General features: G+C 45.4%; 1 protein-coding gene across 1 annotated transcript in view; it reads right to left on the reverse strand.

The window, feature by feature from the left end:
- Positions 1-644: 644 nt before the first annotated feature.
- Positions 645-22,567, reverse strand: part of LOC126534488 (uncharacterized) — a 369,598-nt gene continuing 347,675 nt past the window's right edge. Inside the window, exons 144-158 of the mRNA XM_072289535.1 lie at positions 21,888-22,045; positions 20,955-21,102; positions 20,026-20,213; positions 18,535-18,676; positions 17,415-17,717; positions 15,829-16,020; positions 15,087-15,135; positions 14,259-14,356; positions 13,609-13,699; positions 13,281-13,480; positions 12,755-12,847; positions 11,299-11,508; positions 10,382-10,609; positions 9,201-9,259; positions 645-2,913 (exon numbers count right to left, since the gene is read on the reverse strand). Coding sequence (XP_072145636.1) covers positions 2,664-2,913; positions 9,201-9,259; positions 10,382-10,609; positions 11,299-11,508; positions 12,755-12,847; positions 13,281-13,480; positions 13,609-13,699; positions 14,259-14,356; positions 15,087-15,135; positions 15,829-16,020; positions 17,415-17,717; positions 18,535-18,676; positions 20,026-20,213; positions 20,955-21,102; positions 21,888-22,045 — 2,409 coding nt within the window. The 3' untranslated portion in view covers positions 645-2,663. The remainder of the gene's footprint in view (positions 2,914-9,200; positions 9,260-10,381; positions 10,610-11,298; positions 11,509-12,754; positions 12,848-13,280; positions 13,481-13,608; positions 13,700-14,258; positions 14,357-15,086; positions 15,136-15,828; positions 16,021-17,414; positions 17,718-18,534; positions 18,677-20,025; positions 20,214-20,954; positions 21,103-21,887; positions 22,046-22,567) is intronic.

Below are 22,567 nucleotides of genomic sequence, written 5' to 3' on the forward strand. Positions count from 1 at the left end.
GCTGTGGTCTCCTTTGTAAGCGCGATAAATTGGGCAACGAGGCGGTAGCTTCCCCGTGGTGTTTCAAACTATTTTTTTTTTTTGTCAAAAGTCGTAAAGAAAGGTAGGGATGACAGCCGGTGATCTATCCACTCTGCACGTACGTTCCTTGCCGACGCTGGAATTGCCGCGTCATTGCGGTTTCTGCAAAAAAGCTTTCTGCGCACATGGTATGCAGAAGCTGTTGTCGTCTGCTTGTCCCGCGGTATGCGCAAGTCTCAAGTCGTCTGCTGGTTTGACGGTATTAGGCAGATCGCCAAAAGTTGTGAAGTCGTCCGATTCTTTTTCTAAGGTAAATCATGTTTCTTTTCGCCCAACTCACCATGCTCACCTGCACACTTGTTTACATTCATTCGCCAAAGCACCCTGTCGGTAATCGCCGTCCGACCTTTCACAGCGTTGTGCTTAATTTGCATTAATGGCGGCGCTCCGATCGGCTCACCTCATCAATTAACGGTGTGACCAGAATCGCGTCAGTGCTCAGCCGTGCTCAGTGTGCGCAAGCTGATCTGTACTGATAACAGGTATCTGTACTGATAACAGTTATCTGTACTGATAACAGTTATCTGTACTGATAACGCGTGTAGACGAAAGAACGCGACGTGTAAAAGGCACAGACACTTTATTCGCTCTCTGTACAGGCATTCAACGACGCTCAACAAGCACCAGAAGGGGGAAGGAACACATATGAAACTTTTCGCTTCAACTGCACCCAGGGTATATCGATAGTTGTACTAAAACAAACAAACAACACGTAAATATACTACTAGCGACATGCTTTCGAAAAGCAAAACGAAGTACAACAGTGAATATTTCGCGTCGTCAAAGTACACTCAACGACATTGCCGTTACGATTTCAGAAACAAGCAAACTAACAACACAGCAAGTACATAGAAATATTCCGAGTTTCGCTTCTTTTGATCAAACTCCACCGCTCTTTTATCTCGGCGATTGTCAACACAGGTGATCACACAACCACCTGCATATCTAGAGTTACACAATTCACAGGTCACCGAAATGAAATGCAGATAAATGTTTGGCTACATAGTTATAAGTACAACATCCTATATATCTGCTGAACACACATACACACCGGCGGACTTTAATCGCTGGCATAGAATGAATTATGACGGAAGTCCACCCCTGGTTTTTGCGAGTCGAAGTTGCTATTATACAAAGAGCTCATATAAACAAAAAAGTAATAATTCGTTACCCTGGGACACGATAGGGCTTTGTCGCGCGGAAATGTCGAAAAAGTAGCAGTCGACAGTCGAAAAAGCGGAGTCGTTAGAAGCGGACGAGCTTAGAAACCATTCGTAACTGTGACAGTTTTCTTAAGCGCTATACCGCTATGTTTAAGCATGGCTTCCGAGATTGTAGCGTGCTCATGATCCCGGAGCCCGTGGTTAAGGCTTAAAAAAAGTTGCCAAAGCTTCAAGGATACACGTCAACAAAGATGACTATGCCGTGACGAGGACGACGCAAACAGCTCTTGCATGTTTGCTACAAAAGATAATTAAGGTATAGAGAGGACACTGCGGGAAAACGCAACCATAAAAAAAGAAGCCTATGAAACATGTATAGCTACTCTTATAAAAGGCACCAGCTACCGCAGCGCTATCACATCACACCGGGGCGATAAACGATTTTTCTCCCATTTGCTCTCGTATCACAGCGTATCAGAAGGCATAAATGTAATGGGCGAATGACGATATAGGGAGTTTTTGCGAACCGGAAATCCGCTCACGGCGCGGCTTTCTGCAAGGGCTAGGAGCTGGTATAAGAACGCGCGATAGACCACAGCTCCGAGGCGTCTACGTATTCGTATAAACTCCGCGTCCGTACCAGCAACGAATAGCAGCACTGTATTCACGGTCTTCTAAAACACCCTAATGTATCGCACCGTACAAAGTCGAGTAATGGTAAGCGTTATTCTCGGCGTGCGCGGTGTGCGAAAGAATTCTTTAACAATGTGGCGGCGGTGACGTCGGTTGAGGCGCGGCTTTAATAAAAAAATTAATATCCCCAATTTGAACTAACCTAATTAAAAAAACACAAAAATTAAAACCAACTTCCCGATGCGACCTAGCGTTACAATGGCTGCGAACACCAATTTTTTTTCCGGCCAAGAAAAAAATTGCTTATAGCAGCCCGTTCCGCCAAGTACACCGCCCTGTGGATTAAAGAGAGAGAAAAAAAAATCCGCCTCCATCGGAACGCGGTCACCACGGCTGGTAACCGAACCCGCGACCTCGTGCTCAGTAGCGCAACGCACCATAGCCACCGAGCCACCGCGGCGGGTAAGAGAAGAATATAGCAGCCACAATTTTTTGAGCGTCGATTGTTGCAAAAAGTTCTTGTCAGTTTGGTCGTTTCACTAAAACTCCCCAAACAATTGCAGCATAGGGAATCGAAATGACCCGCGCTATTGACAAACGCTTTGTTTCTTTTTTACCACCCAACTCACCGGATGTGAGTTCAATACTCGAGCGAACGCATTCCATCTTTTTTTCCCCCCTCTTAAGCACACCGCACACATCCACTATAGACACAATGAATCAGTCCTCCGCGCACAGACAAGATGGCGGACGCGCGTCGTTCGACGACACGATCGGGCGACTCTCTCAGATGGGCGGCGGTCCCTGCGGGTACCGCAGCATGGGGTCCAGCGAGCGGGCGAAGTTGTTGGTCAGCACGCAGCTGAAGTCCTGCTCGGACATGGGGAGAAGGCTGGCCGCGCCCAGCAGTACGAGAAGCAGCAGCTGGATGGGCAGCGCGGTGCGCGCCACGCGGCCCCAGAACAGCGAAGACCAGGGGCGCGCCGACCCGTGGTCGTCGTCCAGCTCGGCCAGGAACAGCGGTTCGGCCGCAGCGCTGGAATGAAAAGAGAGGTATACGCGTCATGCAGTGCGCTTTGCTAAAGATCGAATAGAGTCTCAAGCCTTTCCGTAAGCGCATTGCACTTTATTGAAATTTATACGGAGAAAACGCTCGCAGCGACATTTCGTGATGCTTTGTTCAACCACAACGCGTTATACATCTTCTTGCGAAGTTGGCGTTCTCATCAAAGAAAAAGAAAAGACTGCATGTAAACTATTACGTCATCTTAACAGTAGCATCAACGGGGAATGTGGTTGGTCAGCAAAAAGGAGAGAGAGGGAGAGAGAGAGAAAGATGAAAGCCAGAGAGAGGTTACCCCAATTAGCTGTCCGGTTGGCTACTTCACACTGGGGGATTGGTCACAGTAATAGAGAGGTTTAGCTTGCCCGGTATTCCGGTAAAACGCAGACGGACGGGGCGTTGGGGCGGATGCGTAAACGTGAGCGGTCTGCATGTTGCAGCCACCTGGTGGCGCAGTGCTCAAACAGCCAGAAACAGCTAATACTGCATTAACCGAGGGTATTTTTCTTCGCTGCTGGTGTAAATTTTCGGAACTGGCGTAATCGTGTTGCTGCCAAAAACTTACACCCGCAACGAAGTAAAATCCACTCGGTTACTGCAATATTAGCTGCTTCTGTCTGTTTGAGCACTGCGACACCAGGTGGCTGCACCATGCAGACCGCTCACGTTTACGCCTCCGCCTCAACGCCCCGTCCACCTGCGTTTTACCGGAATACCGGACAAGCTAAACCTCGCTAATAATAGAGACTTTTAGCGTGTCCGGTATTCCGGCAAGCACGGACGGTTTACCGGATGAGCGGGGGCGTAAACGCGAGCGGCCAGATTGGTGGCGCCAGCTGGTGGTACAAAGCTCAACCACACAAACACAGAGCCAATTACTATATTCGTCTTAGCTGCTGGTGTAAATTTTCCACAGCGGCATAATCGTGTTCACGATTACGCCGCTGCCGAACATTTGCACCAGCAGCGAAGCAGAATATAGTAGGTTACTGCAAGTTTAGCTCTGTGTTTGTCTGATTGAACTCCACGCCACCAAGCGGCTGCACCGCTCCGAGCGCTCACGTTTACGCCCCCGACCATCCGGCATTCTGCCCAAACCGCCCCCGTTTGCCGGAATAGCGGACACGCTAAAAGTCTATTGTGTGCGGCAACTTGGTATTCCGTAAACTGCAGTCCGTTTACGGAATACAGGAACATCGATGACGTCGGCGGCAGCAGTAGCGCTGGTACCGCCATCGTGTTATACTTTCTTCCAAACACAGCGACCTCGAGACGTCCTTGACTTGCGTCATATTTCTCGCAGATGATGAATAACAAACCAAAGTCCACTACGCTATTCTGATCGTTGCTGCCGACGCTTTTGCACTAGCAGATGGGTAAAACGGGGCTGTTTCAGTTTTAGTTCCGGGTGCCATAGTTCGCTTCAACACAACTCGATGACGCCACCACTGCCGCAAAATTAGATGCTTAATATGTCCGCACACATATTAGGGCTTACGGAATAGCGAAACTATACCGAAACACTGGAGACTGACGTGTGCAGCAGTACTCGTGGCGCCGTCTTGTGACAGTGACGTCATCTATAGACATGCAGAACCTTAATTGCAACTTCCGTGCCTGCTGTTTCAAAAGCGTCGAGACTCAGCACTAACAAAATAATGATTAGCGTGTAGTGGATTTACATATTATTCTGCGAGAACAGTGAAACAACACAAAGACGTTTTAGGGTGTTTAATAAAGCGAGAAAAGGTTGCGCTACCAACGCTGCTGACGTCGTCGTCACCGGTGTTGCGTTACCCCATGAATTGCGATACGTTTACGAAGAGGCTAAATGCCTTAATAACTGAATGCGTTAGCGTGTCAGTAATCGTAATTTACGAAGGCGTAGCAGTGAATAGCAGCAATGGTGGCGGCCATCAGGAGATGCCGAGATCAAGCAAAGCGTACAAAATTACTACCGCGATAACGCTATGGTTAGCCACCATAACAACACGTGCTACTCCGTTGCTGGTGTGAAGGTATCGACGACATCGACGAATGTACAGTAAATTTATTTTCATTTTACTCGGACGGGAAAAACGCTAAGAAAGAAAACAAGATCCTCCTGTTCCTGGCGCTTTGCGGTTCAACAATCCACAAAATGTTGCCACCAGCGCTGCTGCTCCCACCGGGTTTTTCGGTATATCGTAACAAGTCTCCATCAGGTACATACAGCCAGCAAGTTACCAATAGTACTCAACAAGCGCATCTGTCAAACTTCCTACATGCTCCGTCAGATTCTAACAGTCGAAGCAGCCACATTTCGCTGTGCCGGACTGATATGACGTCCAATATGACGTCCGATATGACGTGCGACGCGCCTCGGAGATGGCGGCTTCGAGCTGCTGGAGTCCAGTGGGATAATTGTTTCTGAGGAAATGCGCAAGTCAGGGGACGTTTCATGAAAGAGAAATAACACCATATCCACACGAGGAAAGCAAGAAGCTCGCCGGACCAGGATCGATTTTTCAACTGCGAAACTTTATTTAAACGGACACTAAAGAGAAAAATGATTTCTGCTCCATCAGTAAATTACCTTTTTACGACACCAGAACCACCACTCTTACCAGGATAAGACGCTTGATAAACCAGAAAAAGCGCAAGAACGAAATACGAGTGGCGACGCCTTGAAGTTCCCGCATCTCGTCGCTGTGACGTCATGGATTTTGATGGCACCGTCTAGGGCCTACTTAATGATATAGCGGTACAGATTGACTACATTGTGTTCTAAAGGAACCAAATATTAAACACGGCAAGTTTCGGGAACCTTTACTCAGCCAACGCGGCCCTAATGCGAAAACATACTCTGGAATCCCTGACGTCACACTGACGTACTGACGTCGGGGTTTCGGCGCGAAATTCAAATACTGATACTTCGACCTTCATTTTCTCATCTAATAACCAAACTATTATTTTGAAACGACTGCCTGCAGGGTTCTCAAACAATGCTTTATTAGTCTCAACTGATCTATTGTTTCGCTTTAGTGTTCCTTTAAACATATACGGGTTTCCTTTGTACACTGTAAGAAAAGTTTACACCCTTTGAGTCGTATCTTGCCACACAACGATAAACGTCGTCTGTCTTGTCCGCATTTCCTTTCTTTAACGCTGCGAGCCCGGTACTTTCCCAGTAACGAACGGCATGCGCGTTATCAGCACGACATAGCATTGCCGACAGGAAAGTATAGCGGGCGCGGCGTTTTCAAGAAAGGAAATGCAAGCAAGGCAGATGACGATTATCGTTGTGTGGCAGATATACCCCAAAGAGTTTATACCCCAAAGGGTGTAAACTTTTTTTAGAGTGTAGCGTCACGTATGACGGATATTTCTTTTTCCTACCGGAAACTTGTATGGCTGCGGTCGTCGGTACGTCCAGCTTTACGTACACGGAATTGCACTAGGTGCACACCTGCCAATATGTGAAAGTTAAGGTTCGTAAAAAAAAAAAAAGAAAGAAACCCGCAGGCATGAAACCGACGGGAGAGAACGGAATAGCAGACACTTCATTTTAAGGCTGTACCTAAACCGCACGTCTTTTGCCGGCTGCTTGCGCACTTCATTAGACTCGGCGCACAATCAGCAACAAACTCGGAACAGCAAAGGCTGACAAGCAATACAGATCTCGGCAACTTTCGCGGCGAATATGCTGTGGCCGATTTCGCCTTGCTCCAGCTCGAAGCAAACCCATACCCATGCACCACATCTGGCGTCCTTTCACCACCGGAAGACTTTCAAAAGCATATATAGGGTCGGAGACCGAGCAAGCTACCACATTTTTAGCAAGCCACCACATTTTTGTCGAGAACAGAATTGATTTTTCATCAAACTCGACGCAACCTTTCGTAAAAGTCGTAGAACGAGCCCAAATTCGCAAGCTTTTCACCGAAGATCCGGGCCAGGTATGTACAATCACACAGTCTTTTGCGTACGGTCAATTAAGCTGCTGCGTCTGCTTTTCCAAACTCCCCGGCACACCTGTACGGCCGGTATGCCTCCGCACATACGCTATAAATGCACGTGTTAGACCCACAAAGCATGGCGCGTTGTACAGAAAGTGGTGCGGGTCCGACATGACCGAAGGCACAGTGCCCTCCTCCTTCCCACCCCCCTCTCTCTCTTTTGTCGCGCTGCGATCCCGTCTGTCGCCGCTAGCACGGTGCTTTGCGGCAAGGCGGCGCGCGCGCTCGGCAATCATCGTCGCATATCCGCATTCTCCTCGGGCGCGACACAAAGGAAGCGACGTCCACAGACACGCACCAGCGACCGCGTACACTCTATGCGACACACACCGCGGGAGGGCCGCCGCCACGAGCGACGCTCTCCCGGTGTTTCCGTCCTCGCGCAATTTTCTCCCCGTTCAATCGTGTTTTTTTTTTTTTCTTTCTGTTCTTCCTTCGTTTCGATGCGCGCACGCCAAAAATATGCGCGGAAACGAGACGACACAAAGACGCGCGCGTGCGTGCGTGCGTCCGGACGCGTAGCGTACGTTATATTTGACGTATATACAAAAGCTTCGATTCCCCCACTTTTTCCGTTCTGCAGCGAATGTGGCTGTTCCTGCGACTCCACCCGGTCTTTTAACGCGCGGGAATAGCGACATGCGCGCGCTTTATGTTGTTAGCCGCAGCACAGTATGTAGTCGAGCGAGGGATCTGGATCCGACTAAGGTTCCGGCAAGTGGAAGTTTAAAACTATAAGCAGGGCTTGAGAGAGAGTTTTGATTTGGAGACGCAGCTGGCGGCTTGCGTATGTACCCGAGAACCTAGAAATTGCTTGGTCTTGCGCTGCATTCTTCTGCCCCAATTGATGGCCTATAGGCCTCTAAAGCATAGAAAAAGAATGCTGGCATTGTCAGAGTGCCTATACTTCAAGTCTTCGCATAGTATAGTGGTAGCTATAGTATAGTAGCTGACGTATAGTGTAATACCTTACGTATCCTATACGTCAGCTTCCAAGGTGGCGTTGCCACTGGTCTTTCGCTTTTGTGACTTTTCTGGCTTAAGGAGCCTCCTCTCAGAGAAAGAGTAAAGCTTTTTCCTATTGCAGTTGCAGAATCGTCCCTTATAAAGCGTATAATTTAATGTTTGTCTTTAACATTCCTTTAAATGCAAATGTACACCAGCATGCAAATGCATGCAGCCCCCATCCGAACACGACCGGGAATTGAACATGCAAACTCGCGCTCAGCAGCCCAACAGTGCGTTATTTCCTAAGCCGCAGAGTCCCTGGCGCTTGCCAGTGCAACACAGTGTTGTCTGGAAAGGTCAGCGGCGTACTCCTGTGACACTAAAGACAAATACTAAATATGACTAGGTTGACAAAGTGTTCTTCAGAAACTCTATTTGCGTTCATATCTAGTAAGAGGTTCATAACTAGAAGAGAAAATGGAGGCTAAACTTTAATTTTTAGAATTTTGAGCGAATATCTCGGAGTTGGTACAGTGTGATGTCCCAAATTTATTTCCTTTCTTCTTTTTTATATTTGAGTCGCTGTGGCAGTAATGTTCATAAAACTTGCTAAGTTTGGTCATTGGCTGCTTTAGGATGCAGTGCAGTCCATCTTTACTGACAATTAATTAGGCCCGAGCAGACACATAGTCAAAATCAATGACGTCACTATCACTGGGTGTGGGAACTTCGAGGTTACCTGTCAGTTGCTTCTGCATCTTTTCTGGCTTACAGATAATCCTCTTGTGGTAAGAGTGGCTTTTCTGGTGCTGTAGAAGCATGATTTACTAACTGCAGCACGACAGATATATCTTTTACCAATGTCGTTTACGTTTTAAGAACATTAACCCGTTTATTGAGTTCATTAGTATGAGTGTTTTAGGCAAACACACGGTATTGACTGCAATTTCCTGTGCATAGCATGCACTGAAACACCATGAGACCATCATGAGTTCCCAAGTCATGCTGATATTGAAAGAAGTTTGCGCCCACCGTGACGTCACAGAAATGAGCCAATGTGACTGCCAAGTGCATCTATACAAAGTGTATTTGAGTTGGGCAGAGGTGTACTTGCCACTGCATTCTTAATAAATATATGGCTAACAATTAATGAAACTGCAAGGAACTACAAAAGATAAGATTTTTTTATGGGTTTAGGCTAGTGAATTTCTCTTTTCTAGAGCTGGTGAGCCAGGACCCCACAGGTATCTCGCGAAACTCGCATTATTTTATTCAAAATACATTGGCACTAGGAAGTTGTCACATGCTGCTTACCTTGACTGCTGGGCTTCCATTGTGAATGGAATTATCTCTTCTTCGAGGCTCGGATCATGCTGGAAAAGAGAGAACATATTTTTAAAAATACCGTATGGTTGTTGTCACAATTGTTCAACTGCAGCTTTCTGTATGACTACCCTTACCCTAAAATTAAATCTTATCTGCAATTAGCAACTCCACAGGAAAGCACAATAAGCACCCAAAATTTAACACTTAACCACATTTCAACATTGACTTGCAGAACTCTCGTGGCTCGTATAAATCATGCTGGACACACTACAGAGACTGCATACATTCAGCTCTCACTTATTAAATGCCTCAGAGCTGTACTGCAGTATATTATGGACATCATAGTGAAGGGCGCCGGACTAATTCTGACCACTTAAGTTAGTTCAACTCTTGCTGCATAGTCTTTTGATTGGGTAAAAAAATGCAGCGCTATTTGTGCAGACAAGTGCCAGCTTAGCAACGCAACACACAGACACAACTGAGACCTAAAGTGTCAAATAAACACAATTTAGGTGCTTCACACGTGACGTGAACAACATGGACTTCATTTTCCATAAGAGCTAGGAGAGCAGTGTATTATCAAACCACTTTATCTTAAGCGCATTGGAAGTGTTTCAGAACGTTGGAAAGGGCAAGCCGGTTAACTCTCTGCTCAGTGTGTCCACCACACCTAATAGATGACATCAAAGTCTACGCCCACAACAAGCCAAGCTTTGGCGAAATGAACCTGGCCAAAGCATTGCCTGAACCATACTTTGAAATCCATGGGCTGTAGGCCTTCCTAATGACATCATGTTGCATGAAATATCACAGAAGTTACAAAGGAGGTATAGGCCTGCAGGAGCAACCATTTGTGCAGACACGAGATCTTGAGTTCGCCGATTAATTCATCTGGTTGAACATCCCAAAGTAGCACAGGGGCTATGAGGGATACTGTAGCCGACATGCTCCAGATTCATGTTGACGTCCTGATGTCCTTTAACATGTATCTAAATGTAACTGCACACAAGTGTTCTTGAATTTTGCCCTCAATGAAATGCGGCCACCACGACTGGGCATTGAACCAGCAACCTTGTGGTAATGAGCTGAACACCAAAGCCAACACAGTGGGTGGCACAATGGGGTGACTGTCTAGAAAAGTCAAGAAGATGGGTACAGTGGTTTCTCACCGGTATTAGGTCGGACTGGAGCAGGTCCTTGCGAAGGGCATTGGCTCGGATCGCACACAGTGCCAACAGGGACTGCAAGAGGGCAAGCACTTCGCTCGCCTCCTTGGTCTTCTTGTGCTCGCGGGACTGCTCGGCGTCGGAGTCACCCTCGCACGTGGGCGTGGACTCTTGGATGGTGTTCAGTGCCTTTAGCCGTGGCAGGAACCGGTGCAACTGGTCTTGCAGCACCTGGAAAACCGCAAGAAAGGGTTTGGTTGAAAGCCCATCGGCTACAAACTGACAACCTGCCAAAAGAATGGTTCAGCTGAAGATTCAACCACATACTAGAGCAATGGGATGGTTTTGGGTGCCTCCTTAGATGAAAATCAAAGGGCAGTTTTGAAAATTAAGATGTGAAGCTGAGGAAACATCAGCATGAACCACAATGCCACAAGCTGTAACTGTAGGAATTGAATGAGTTTGAAAGGGAATAAAACAGTATCACCTTCTGGCCATGTAAAGGTAACTTAAAGGAACTGGTCACTGCTGAGTGTCAAAAGCAACACGGCCTTTTGAAATTTGTACTTATTGCCTCCGTATGATAGAAGCTCAGCCTCAGCTGTGTTGTATCTCAGAAGTGGCAAGACATCCACACTGGCACACTGATGGTGCAGGGTTTCACAGCACGCTATAGAATTAAGCGAAAGTACTGGTATCCAATAGTAAGGTTGCGGACCACTGTCAAAGACACTCCAAAAACATGTTTTCCGATGCCCACTATATCCCTTTGTTAATGGCGCTCTTGGTCGATTAAAGGGTGTTCCAATGAACACTTCGCTTGATTACATTAACCGAGCTTGACTTCAATCTCCACGGCACTTTTGACGGTTGCAAACACTGACAGCTAAAAGAGGTTAAGGGATGGCACAACCACTAACCAGGATCTGGCGGTAGCGGGCAACCAGGAGCCGTGGTGGCAGGTTGGCATCCTTGTCCCGACCCTTGAGCCATTTCCTAGTGGCGATCATCCACAGAGCCAGCTGCTGAAGGGCACTGTTGTAGTGCGGACAGCGCAGCAATGCCCAGCGCAGACGCTCCTGGTAGTTCCATGCGTTCTGGCACACCGTGTCCCACTGTACAGCGGCGGCCTGCGAAATCAGATAGGACACGTGTGACATCAGTGAAGCCAGAGCTCACAGAAAAGTGAAGTGTTGCTGTACGATGTGCCTGTGGCCTCCTCTTTGGTTGTTTCAGAGTGCTCTGGAGGTGCTGAAAGAGACCATTCAAACTGAAGGTGGGACAATAAGCATGGTCTTGTAATGATGATCAGGCTTCTTTCTCGCCGTTATGGCAACCCACTTATTCCTACAAAGTTTCATTGCTGCTATAGTTGCTCAGTCACCCTTTGTTACTTTCTTGCTTAGCAGGCTCGTGGAGCACTCTGAAATGACCAAATTAGCAAGTGCGCTACAAACATAGTAAGCCTTCCACTTGGTGGTCCACCCTTGCTCATAAAATTTGTCACAGAAAAAATGTGAGTAAAAGCAAGGGAAATAAATGGACCTCTAGGAATAAATTTCAGACTTCATTTCTTCTTTCAAGCATGCATCGAATCCCAGATGAGCTTGAATGCCAAGTAAACAACAACACGAAAATTTGCTGGAGTCAAACTGCAGTTTAGTGGAATAGTTGCATAATAAGCGGTAGTATAATAAATTTGGCTCAATGCCTAAAACACCATGGCAAAGTACTGTGAGGACTGCTTCTACAATTACTTATGTGGTGCTGCCTTTGCTGAGACAACTACTGCAGATGTGTGTGTGTGTTACTACAGGAATAGCAGTTCTTTGCTTTCACTCCGTTTGGCCTAATCAAGAAATCACTCTTGAAGGTATGTTACGGACAACACAAGGGTAGATTGCCTGTGTTTGTGTCTCATCACAATCTTAATGCAGCAGGCCACCACCTTATAAAAATAGATGATGTTTTATTGTAAGGCAAGGTCGTCAATTCTTGGCCATCTACTGAGCTAAAAACTACACAGCTATGTTTTAACAATGCGCTGTGAGCAAGTTGTGGTAATCACAGTAAGGTCATAGCAATTCCCACAGTATATGTGCAAGGCAGACACAGCAGGCGTCGGTCAGCCAAGCAAGCAGCTTTGTGCTATAAAAGGGCATGCTGGCACAGTAATGTACAGTCGAACCTCAATATAGCGAGCATGTATATAATCCATGACTGCATGTAATGAAGTGGATACGAAATGTTCTGTGCCGATATCAGCATGTAACAAATATGCACTTATGATGAGTGTCAAATGTAACAAAAGTCGGAGCCAACTTCATGTTGTTAGAGGTTTAACTGAATGACATAGCTTCAGAACTGATTTCATACCTTGAGCCTCTTCTGTAGATGAGAATCTCTGATCCTCTGTGCTTGAAGCCAGTCCAGGAGGAGCTTGTACCTACGGCTCTGGTCAAGGAAGTCCTAGAAGGACAAAATAAATCAGTGCCATTGTTTGAAAGGCTGCAGAGATTAGTAAAGTATCAAGGGGACTACAAAACTTAGAGCGAGTGGCCCAGCCAATGAAAGTTAATGCAAGCCACTAGTAATTGTTTGAAATTTGCAGTTTCTTCTTTCTTCCCGGCTCAAAAAATTTAATGGCTGGCATTTGAATTTTGGTGCACACACTAACAATATCCTTCCCCGCTATCCCAACATTAACTGTGTTATCCCTCACCTTTAGAGAGGAAGGGTGGGGAGGGGGGCACTAGCTTGTTTTTTTTTATGATAGATAAAAAAGTTGTGATCAGCCACTTTCAAAGGCACAGGAACACAGCCTTTGTGAAATGGACGCCACAAAGCAGAGATCAATTCGATGAAAAATAAACAAATAAATATGAATGCAAGCAACACTTACACTGTGAGAGTTAACGAGTGCAGTCAGTTCTTCGAGGTCTTCTGGGATCTTGTCCGGTCCAAACTGGTCGGGCACCGTTGCCAGCCATTGCTCCAGACGTGACAGTGCCTCTTCCACGCTTGAAACATCAGGCTGTTGTTCTTGTTCTTGTTCAAGGGCTTTCTCGGGCGCCACAGTTTCCAGCAAATCAGTCAACTCATCTAAATTAAAAGAAGAAAGAAAAAAAATGCAGTGTACGGGCATGGGAGAGAGGTGAATGTTAAATCAGTCTGTACCATTGCTAAATATAAGATGCTCAAGTAAAAAAAAAAATGTTTGGCATACGTACCGTCAGCTTCGCTGCTCTCGGACGAGCTTCGCATACGTCTGAGACGCTGAACGTTGCTGATGTTGCTGACAAGCACATTTACAACTTGGTGCTGCAAAAAGAAAATGCCCCGTTGAGAGCTTTACATTGTACAACACTGCACGTTTAGCTACTTCAGATGTTTCACAACTACAAGACCATGCAAAAGTTTGAATCAATTTCAAAGCGTTCCATACTTTCCAGAAACCCTTTAGCTCTGGAAGAACTCTCTGATATATTAAGATAACGGAAGCAGTATTAAGCCTTGATTTATTTGTCACCACATGGCTAATTAAGTAAGATACCATTTTAATAAATTGGGCCCAACGGACTCAATTAGGCTGCTGCTGATGACAAATGATTCACTTGATTTCAAACTTGCCAGAAAAAGAAATTTTCATCATAATCTGCAAGAAATATTTCAACAGCCAATGCAGAATCCTGTGTTTGCGAATGCTTCCCAACAACTTTTGTGGAGCTTAAACAACATGGGTAACCATCTAAGTTTTCAGGAATGCCTCGAAGTACAATATGCAAAACAGGAGCAGACACAATGATATCCAAACAGCTCAAACCACTCGCTTTCTGCATGACACACTTGTTTCTCACTGAAATCGTTGTTGGTTACTCACGAGGTTCTGCGAGGCGGCTCCAGCGATGGGAAGCTTATCTGGCTCAGCTTCGCTTGGCTCGCCAACAACAGAAGGAATGATTGGTGGGGAAACGGTGCCTACAGGACAAAAGAAGTCCAGTTAGTAAAGCAATAAACAGGACTAGTTAGTCCATGTTAACCACACTTTGTCCTTCTTTAGTGTGGTTTGAGAAATAACAGTCCGGTTAACAATGCCACAGCAAATACTGCGAAGTGCCATCACTTTTTTGCCAGTGGCTGCTTTCACCAAACTGTTGCCGTTGTCGTGTTATCTGCTTTTTATGCAGTCTAGGTGGCTTTCGATGCAAACATTTTATGTAGCCCAATTTTCTCTTGCAGTTGGCCTTTATTGGACTGTCCCTACGGTTGTCCCAAAGGGAACGCTAAAGCTCTCCTTAGGATCCCTGGGAGATCTGCAGACTATAGTTTGGTGAAACGGTTAAATGAAACAAACACTAACCAAACTGAATAAAGAAGAGAATTAAGGCCTAAGGTTTCGGGGCCTTTACGGGTCTCCCCTGTTCAAAATCTTGACAACTTTCCGTTGAATTCTTGGGCTTGTGAGACTAGATTGAGAAACATTGCATTAGGCTGAGGGCAAAGCACTGCGTATACGGCAGGACAAACATTTTATCAGCACTTTTCTACAAAACAGTGGTCACACTTGTTCTTTCATCCGCCTGTTTTTTTCCTGGCAGGATGCAAGTGATTGGGAACTAGATGTCGAGATGTTTAAGCAATGGCACCGGAGGCTTGCTTAGAAGCAACTGTCTAGAAAGTGACTTAAAAGGCTGGCAGATCCACTCACCAGTTAGCTGTTGAGTTTGTTCGATGTCTTGTTGAGCTGGCTCCTGATCCTGAAAACAAGTCACATTCATGAGGATCGAACACTTGCAGCTATGAAAAAAGAAAGGCTAACATAAAAAGTATTGAAGCACTATACACCAAGATTATGTTTCATTTTAAAGCAAATGCAGAACTATAGTCGAGGATTGTCTGATGTGAGGTCGTTGTGCTCTTTGGACGTGCAACAAATAAAGGAATCAGAGAAAGCATTAAACTTGAATCGTGGTAACGTACTCTGCGACGGCGTTCTATAAGGGACAAATGTGTGGAACACAATCATTCAAAACACTGTCAAAATTTGACAATGACGTATGTTGCTAAATAAGAAAGTGTAAGAGCCAGCATTTCTCTAAACCAGCACGTGCAAGCCTTTCTGCTGTTGACTCCAACAGAGAACCTACCCTCCGGCAAGTAACACTGAAAGTGAGGAGCCAACGATGGATTAATATTGCACCCACATAATCCAGCGCAGCAACAGCACGGTCCTATGCTCAAATCACTGGCACTTGCTTATCTACCAACGTCACACCAACATTGGATCATGCCAACATAAAATAGTGCCCGTGTGGCCCAACGTAAGATAGATACCAATCCAGGATTAGCATAGGTGCAACATTGGTATGCAGCAATATCTGGGGACCAAACTTGGGACTGCAACAACTGCTGGGGGGAGAGAGGGGGGGGAGGGATTCAGAGCCACTGACCTCATCCGGCGACCCAGATCCGGCCAGTGCGCCCGCGCGCTGGCACAGGTCCTGCCAGTAGAGGTACAGCTCTCCCAGCGCCGGGCCCGTGGCAATGCCTGCCAGCAGGAGGCCAAACCGCTCCACCTCTGAACCAGTGGATTTCAGCTCGGTGAACCGGGAGTTGCCTTGCAGGAGCTCCTGTCGTAATGCCTGCAAAACATCATATGGTTCCACGAAGAGTTGGCAAAAGTAACGATGCACCTGTCACACAGGCTAAATCAGAGTCACCTTGAGTGAACGTCACTAGGCCGTTCGGAAAAAGCTTTGCCTTGGGAGCTTCTGTCTAAACACACGGAAATAGAGAAGCCATTTGCCAGGCATCTACTGCACCAAATTTGATGAGGCTAGTTGCATTTAAGAGAAAAATATGAAATACATTGACTGCAGAGAGCAGACTGTTGATTTAGGCCATCAATTTGCTTACAAAAGTTGTTGAAAGTCGAACAATTTATAAATACTGAAGCACCAAGTTAACAACTGTGTAACTCGACAGTGAAGATACAATTTCACAATTTAGTAAATTGCATCTATGTGTTATACACTGCTTTGAAATATATCACCAATTTGTGAGTATGCTGTTCACAAAAACTTCATAAATAATAAACAATTTCATATAAGCTGTAAACTCGTGTATCAAATTTGTCTGTTTTAGACACCCTAGTGAATGCAGTTTACAGAACTGCGATATCTGTTTTTAATGCACAGTTATGGTTTTGTAAATGTTGCTCTTCAATGTTATTTTGCAGATTACAAATTTTTTAGTCCGTTTTTGTAAAAACTACGAGGATATAAAACAAAATTCTGTTCCTTACAGTAAGTAGAACTCAAATTTCTTTCTCAAATACAGCAAAGTACTTGCAGATTGGTTCACTAGTTTTCTAATTCGAGCATTCCTGTGTTCACATGTATATGAATATGGAAATCAGAGTTGGCCTTGAGCTACAGCCTACTCAAAGTCATTTGCACACTGTCACATGAGAAAATTTAATAACACCGTCTGCACAACACACTCCCCAGCAAATGCGCTTGCAAACCAGCCTTAGTTCATAAAATTGTGTAGCATACACGGCAATGCTTCAAAGTTAAATTGGTAGTAATTTTAAAATATGTGTTTTGCAGTGCAACACATCTTGCCCGTTTATAACATTCCCAATCAGAGACTCTCGTTGCCAACTTGCTGTTAGTGCCATGGCTGTGCTGTACACAACATTGCCTTATCTTGACTCGTGACGGTTGATTATGCCAATGTAGTTGCAATAAACAAATTTATTTACAATAACTTTCTTTTTAGACTGTGCTTTACCTAAAACACAATGTTAATTTTGCAGACATTGCTAACAAATATTTAATATTCCAACTGTTTGACCCACTGTTACTTCCTCAAATTCCACATGAAACTTTCTCATCCCACATAGCTGTGTACCGCTGAAGTCACACTAAACTTTCCCGTGTGACCAGAGGCACACGTTCAGAACGCAACACCGAGCTCTCTGCTCAAGCTCAATGAAGTAAAGCTCTACTCTCTACAAACAGGCAAGACGTACCTCGGGGTCATCGTCCTCCGTGCTGTGACCCATCTCAAGCCTGCTGACAGCCACATCTTTCTCGGTCAGCCACAACACAAGCTGCTCCCGCAGGCTGTCCCACAACTCCCAAGTGTGTGCCGCTCCGCGGTAGCGTTCCAGAGAGTCCCGCACCGAGTGCCTCCTCGCGAGCCAGTCGTTGCGCAACTGGTCGATGTATGCGTAAAGGCTCTCGTCCACCGGACAGTCCTGAACCAGGTTCTCGTACCGGCGGCAAACGTTGTTCAGTGGGACCTCTAATTCTTGCACTTCGGGTAGCAGGCGCTGCGGAAGGGCATGGAAGGCTGTGTGACACATTGGCACATAGCGGGACCAAGAAAAGGTGTGCGAATGGCAGCGGTTTCAGACCAAGGAGATGGCACTGAATGTTTTGGAACTTGTAGGTGTTTACAAATGTAATTACACTTGCCTCAGCTCGAGCCACATTTTGCATGAAATGCTATGCGGACGCAATTAGGTTTTTGCATTTCAGCCCCATCGAAATGCACAAGCACAAGGTTGCGAGTATGATTCTGAGTCGCAGTAGCCGCAGTTCAATGGGGGCAAAATGCAAATACATTGGTGTGGTACTTGCATTTGGGTGAATGTTACAGAACCTCAAGTGCTCATAATTAAGGGCCATTGTCCAGCTTATTTAAAGGTGCATGTGCTAAAATAAATCTTGTGATGTGCATCCTTACCAATATTTTGCATTGAGAAAGCACAGAAGAAAGGCCCATCTTTCAGAACAACTTTCTTTCTCTCTCTTTTTTATTTATGAGTGAACACAAAAACAACAACATAGTTCAGAATACAGGATAGCATGTGGAAGGACTTGAATGAAGTCATTTGGTAAACATTGTGCATTAGGTCTAGATGGAACTACTGAGTCAAGAACAGCTAAAGCTGAGCTGCTCATCTTTGACACCCAACTGGTGATGAAAAGCACCCCAACTGATGTAGACAACATAGAAGTAGACCGTCAAAAAAAAAAAAAAAAAAAAAAAAAAAACTTCCGGTCTAATGCCAATGCAGAAACACAGAAAGAAATTACGGCAATAATGACAGTGCCAATAATGAACAAGCACGACACGGTCCTCACCTCCAATGCCTCCACTGTATGGAAGAGGCTCTCCAGGTCGTCGCCGAAGGTGCAGGCAAGGGCATCCTCGGCGGTCCGCACATTCGTGAGCTTGGCGGCCAACTGCTTCACTTCCTCCCACAAGGCATTCGCAGCACTTAATCTGCAGAGACAAGACAAAGGATGAGCGTGGCCGATGCATATCCGACAGAAAAAAGCATACGTCGGGGCTGATCGGACTGTTGGCTAATTGCCAGCGTATCTGTCGGAACAAGGTAAGCTTTCAAGTGCCTCTCGCGGCATGAGCTCATCACTTTCTAGACAAGACAACAAAGGGCTGGCCGGGCATGGCATTCGATAAGAAATGTGATAAACATTTTTGTTTGTGCCTCAGATAGAAGTCCTTGTATTCCTTGTGACATGGTACAGCCACGAGATAAGTGGCACATTGTCTAGAAATATGTGTATAAATAAGGGTTTCACTCGTCTTGTGTGTATTGCAAAACAACATGTACACAAAGCAAGGCAGACATGCAATGTTTTTTTATTAGTGTACATACACAGTCAACAGACAAAGTGGGTCTCTGTGAACACAGAGAACGATGAGGTGCTTATTGCAGGAACGTGTCTAGGAAAGCAGGGGTGTAGGTAATAAGAAGGATCAATACCCTGGCTTTTGACATCTTCCCTGCTATCCGCTACTATGCATTATATTCATCAACAGAAAGCTTTCAAAAGCCTGTTTTCAGGCATTATTCAATCTTGTCTCTCCACAAATGTCATGTCAATAAGGGTTGTCCTAACTGTGTTGAGCACACCAGCAAGCTCAATAATGGACACTTCATGATGAGTATGGCTGTCTCCTTCACTTAGAGCAACGTTGATGGCAGCACTGCAAAATTTTATTTGATACAGCATTGTGGAGATTGCTTATAAAATGGAACTGCTGGAAAAGAATGAAAGCAGTGGCATTTCGATTTTGTTGGGCTAGCTCCTCTGCAATACTCACGTGGTGTGGGCAAGGTACTTCTACATTCTCTGAGCCCATCATAGTGTTTTGGGTTAGGTGTCAGCACGCGTGGGCAGGCCTTGGTAAAGCACAGCGCACACGACGCGGAAGGTGCGGGTTCAGCTACCACCTGGGACGAGTTGTCTTCATGCTGTTTATTTTCATTTCCCTTCCTCCTATTGTTTTTACCTTTCAGTCAGACAACAATTACCTTCCCCTCTGCTCCCTCTGGCTTCATTGTCTGTTGCTCCGTGTGGTTGTAACAAACAAGAAGTCGAGCCCCTCGGATCCACTTACTTTTCTCACTCATACGTACAAACTAAAAGGGTTGCCCAGAAGTCTTCCAAATGAAAACCCAAATTTATTACTGAGAGCTCCAATCAGAAAGCAACGAACATTCACTGGCTAAGTTCTCAGTGTCGGCACCTGAGAACCATGACACCTCTCCCGAGAACTACTCGCTAGAAACTCAACGGCAAGAGGAAAACCACGATTTCACGAACCTGTTTCGTCGTTCTTCTACCAGCGGTGCCAAAGCTTGCCAACGCCTCTCGGCGTCTGCCAGCTGTTCCTCTGCTCTGTTCTGGTCCGCACTTGGTATGAGGTCGTGGTAGTACTTGAGCAAATCGCTGAGGCTCGTCCGTAGCTGCTTCAGTGGTTCGCTGTGTTCAGCCACTCCTTGCTTCTTAGCCTTTGAGTGTAAAAAGAACATCAAGTTAAAACAAGGTCTGCAGGGAAATCCAAGAAAAACTCAACAGAGCTTGCTTTTAGCTTGGCTTCAAAAATGCCTGCAACACGTTCCCCGATGTAAATTTTTCTTTTATAAAGTCTTGTTTATGTCGAGAACAGTGAACTGCTTGCGATCGTCTGTTGCAGCTTTTTCACAATAATAGAGGGTGATGGTGGTGTTAACAACAACCAGAAAAAAAAAAAGGAGTGGGAAGGGGCAGTACATCTGGCAATACCGGGTACAGAACGGAAGCGTCTGAGGTAAGAAGAAATTCCTGTGGCCAAAGGTTTATTTTATTGTGATTCAAAACAAAGAAACTTGGAACAAGAAAGTTATTTCCACTGAAAAAGGCTGCTTGAAACATAAAACACATATATTCTGAATTTGAACATTCGCAAACACAGTCGAAACTCAAGATGAGCAGCTTGCAAACTTCGTTTACTCTCTCATGCATTTCTGCCAAGATGAGTTCTTTGTGAGATAGAACAAATTTACAGGGTCCATTCATGTTTGTCTTAAATGAAATCTACCAAGCGATGAGATCTACGTATGAGCCAAAACAATCTCTGCTGAAGCTATGTTCAAGCACATCAAGATGCACTACCGATATTAACTTATTAGGAAAAGAGTCAAAAGCTTGTATGACTCTAGAGAGCACAAATAAAATAAAAAAGAGTCTGCCAGAGAAGGCATGGCACTCACATTCAGAAGCTTCAACTCTCGTTGCGCTTCTGCTGGGATGATGGTAGAGATGAGTGATGCTTCCATGTCATCGAGCCAGAGCAGGAATTCATCCAATCTCACATTGAACTCTTGCTGCAAGCCGGCCACACCATTCAGCCTCAATGTGCTGCAAAGAGAAATGTAACGACCACCTTAGCACTTAACTGGATAATGCCCATTCACAACAAAGAAAAATGCAAAGCAAGAATGCATCCAGCACAGACATGTACAGGGGTGCAGAGCAGTGTTCACACCGGGTGTTTGAAAAAGAGATGAGAAGCTCCATGAAATGGGACAACTTTTGCAACACATTCTGTACAAGACATGTCACCAATTGTGTTTCTGGTGGCAAGAAAGTGTGAATCGAAAATTTAGTAGCAAATTTCTGACAATGATTTCACTTTCACAGCAGTGGTTTTTATTTCATGAATACAGCTGGACTGGAAACTTCATATATTAACTGCTGAGGCTCGGTTATTTTATTTTATCAATTGAAGTTTTGATAAGATCAAGCATTTCAATTTCATTTTTTAATTCAGAATCCTCAGGGAAAAACCTAATCTCTTTACAACTATTCATTTTTGGGAATACTATGAATATAGTACTATACTAGAACCCTACCACCATGACAGGTGAGACAAATCACTTCAAGCTTCCATTTTCGCGTGAACTTCTGTATTGTTTGTTTAGATACCATCATGACAGTGTCATAGCATGTTCTTAACACTATGAAGCGCATACATGTTATTTCAAGCTATCAAAAAATAACATCACATTTTAAACCATTGCAACCAAACTCATAAACTGCATACTGAATTCATTTTGAAGAACACCAAGCACATATCATTACAGCATGACAGCATAAGAGCACCTCTTAAACATGACTAAGCATGCACAGTCTAGGCTTATCACCTTTGCTGCAGCGTTCCTTCAGCCTCATTGGATGACTGCTTGACGGCAGCAAGCTGGCTGTCCAACTCCTTCCTGATGTCTTCGTCCAGGAGCAAAGTCCCAAGGGACTCACCATAACGCAGCAGCCTGTCGCAGTCGTCCTTGTGCCTCTGCGATTCCTGCCAGAAGCACACAATGCGTGTAACTGTAAGCGCAGGAACTTGAAAACAGCGCTAGCAATAGCTGGAAAAACGAGATGGTGTCTGTTTCTTATTAACCTCTCATGGACTAGCGTTGCTTACAGGCAACCTACCAGAAACAATTTCTTTTTTTTCTTGCAGAGTTTCGATATTGAGTGCAAAGTTTCCTGCTAAATGTTTTCGGCCAACTTTGAGTGACAGGCAGCAAGCTCCCTCTGTAGGTTTAGAGCAGGCACACGGGACGACAAGAAAAACAATATCGAATTTAGCGCCAAAAACACGGTCACTGAGAAGGGAGGACATTACAAGCAGGACAAGCACGCCCATCAGGACAGCGTCATTATGATGAGACAATGTCCTCCCCTGTCTGTCATCGTGTCTTTGGAGCTAAATTCATGATTGTTGGACATGCACCGACCAGCCCAACAGCAACTACTACTAGAGGAAGAGGTAGTTTGGCATTCTCATCCTTTTTTGAAAGCACGGTCAGAGGAGACAGAC

This window comes from Dermacentor andersoni, chromosome 7, assembly GCF_023375885.2.
Source record: "Dermacentor andersoni chromosome 7, qqDerAnde1_hic_scaffold, whole genome shotgun sequence".
Lineage (NCBI taxonomy): Eukaryota > Metazoa > Arthropoda > Arachnida > Ixodida > Ixodidae > Dermacentor > Dermacentor andersoni.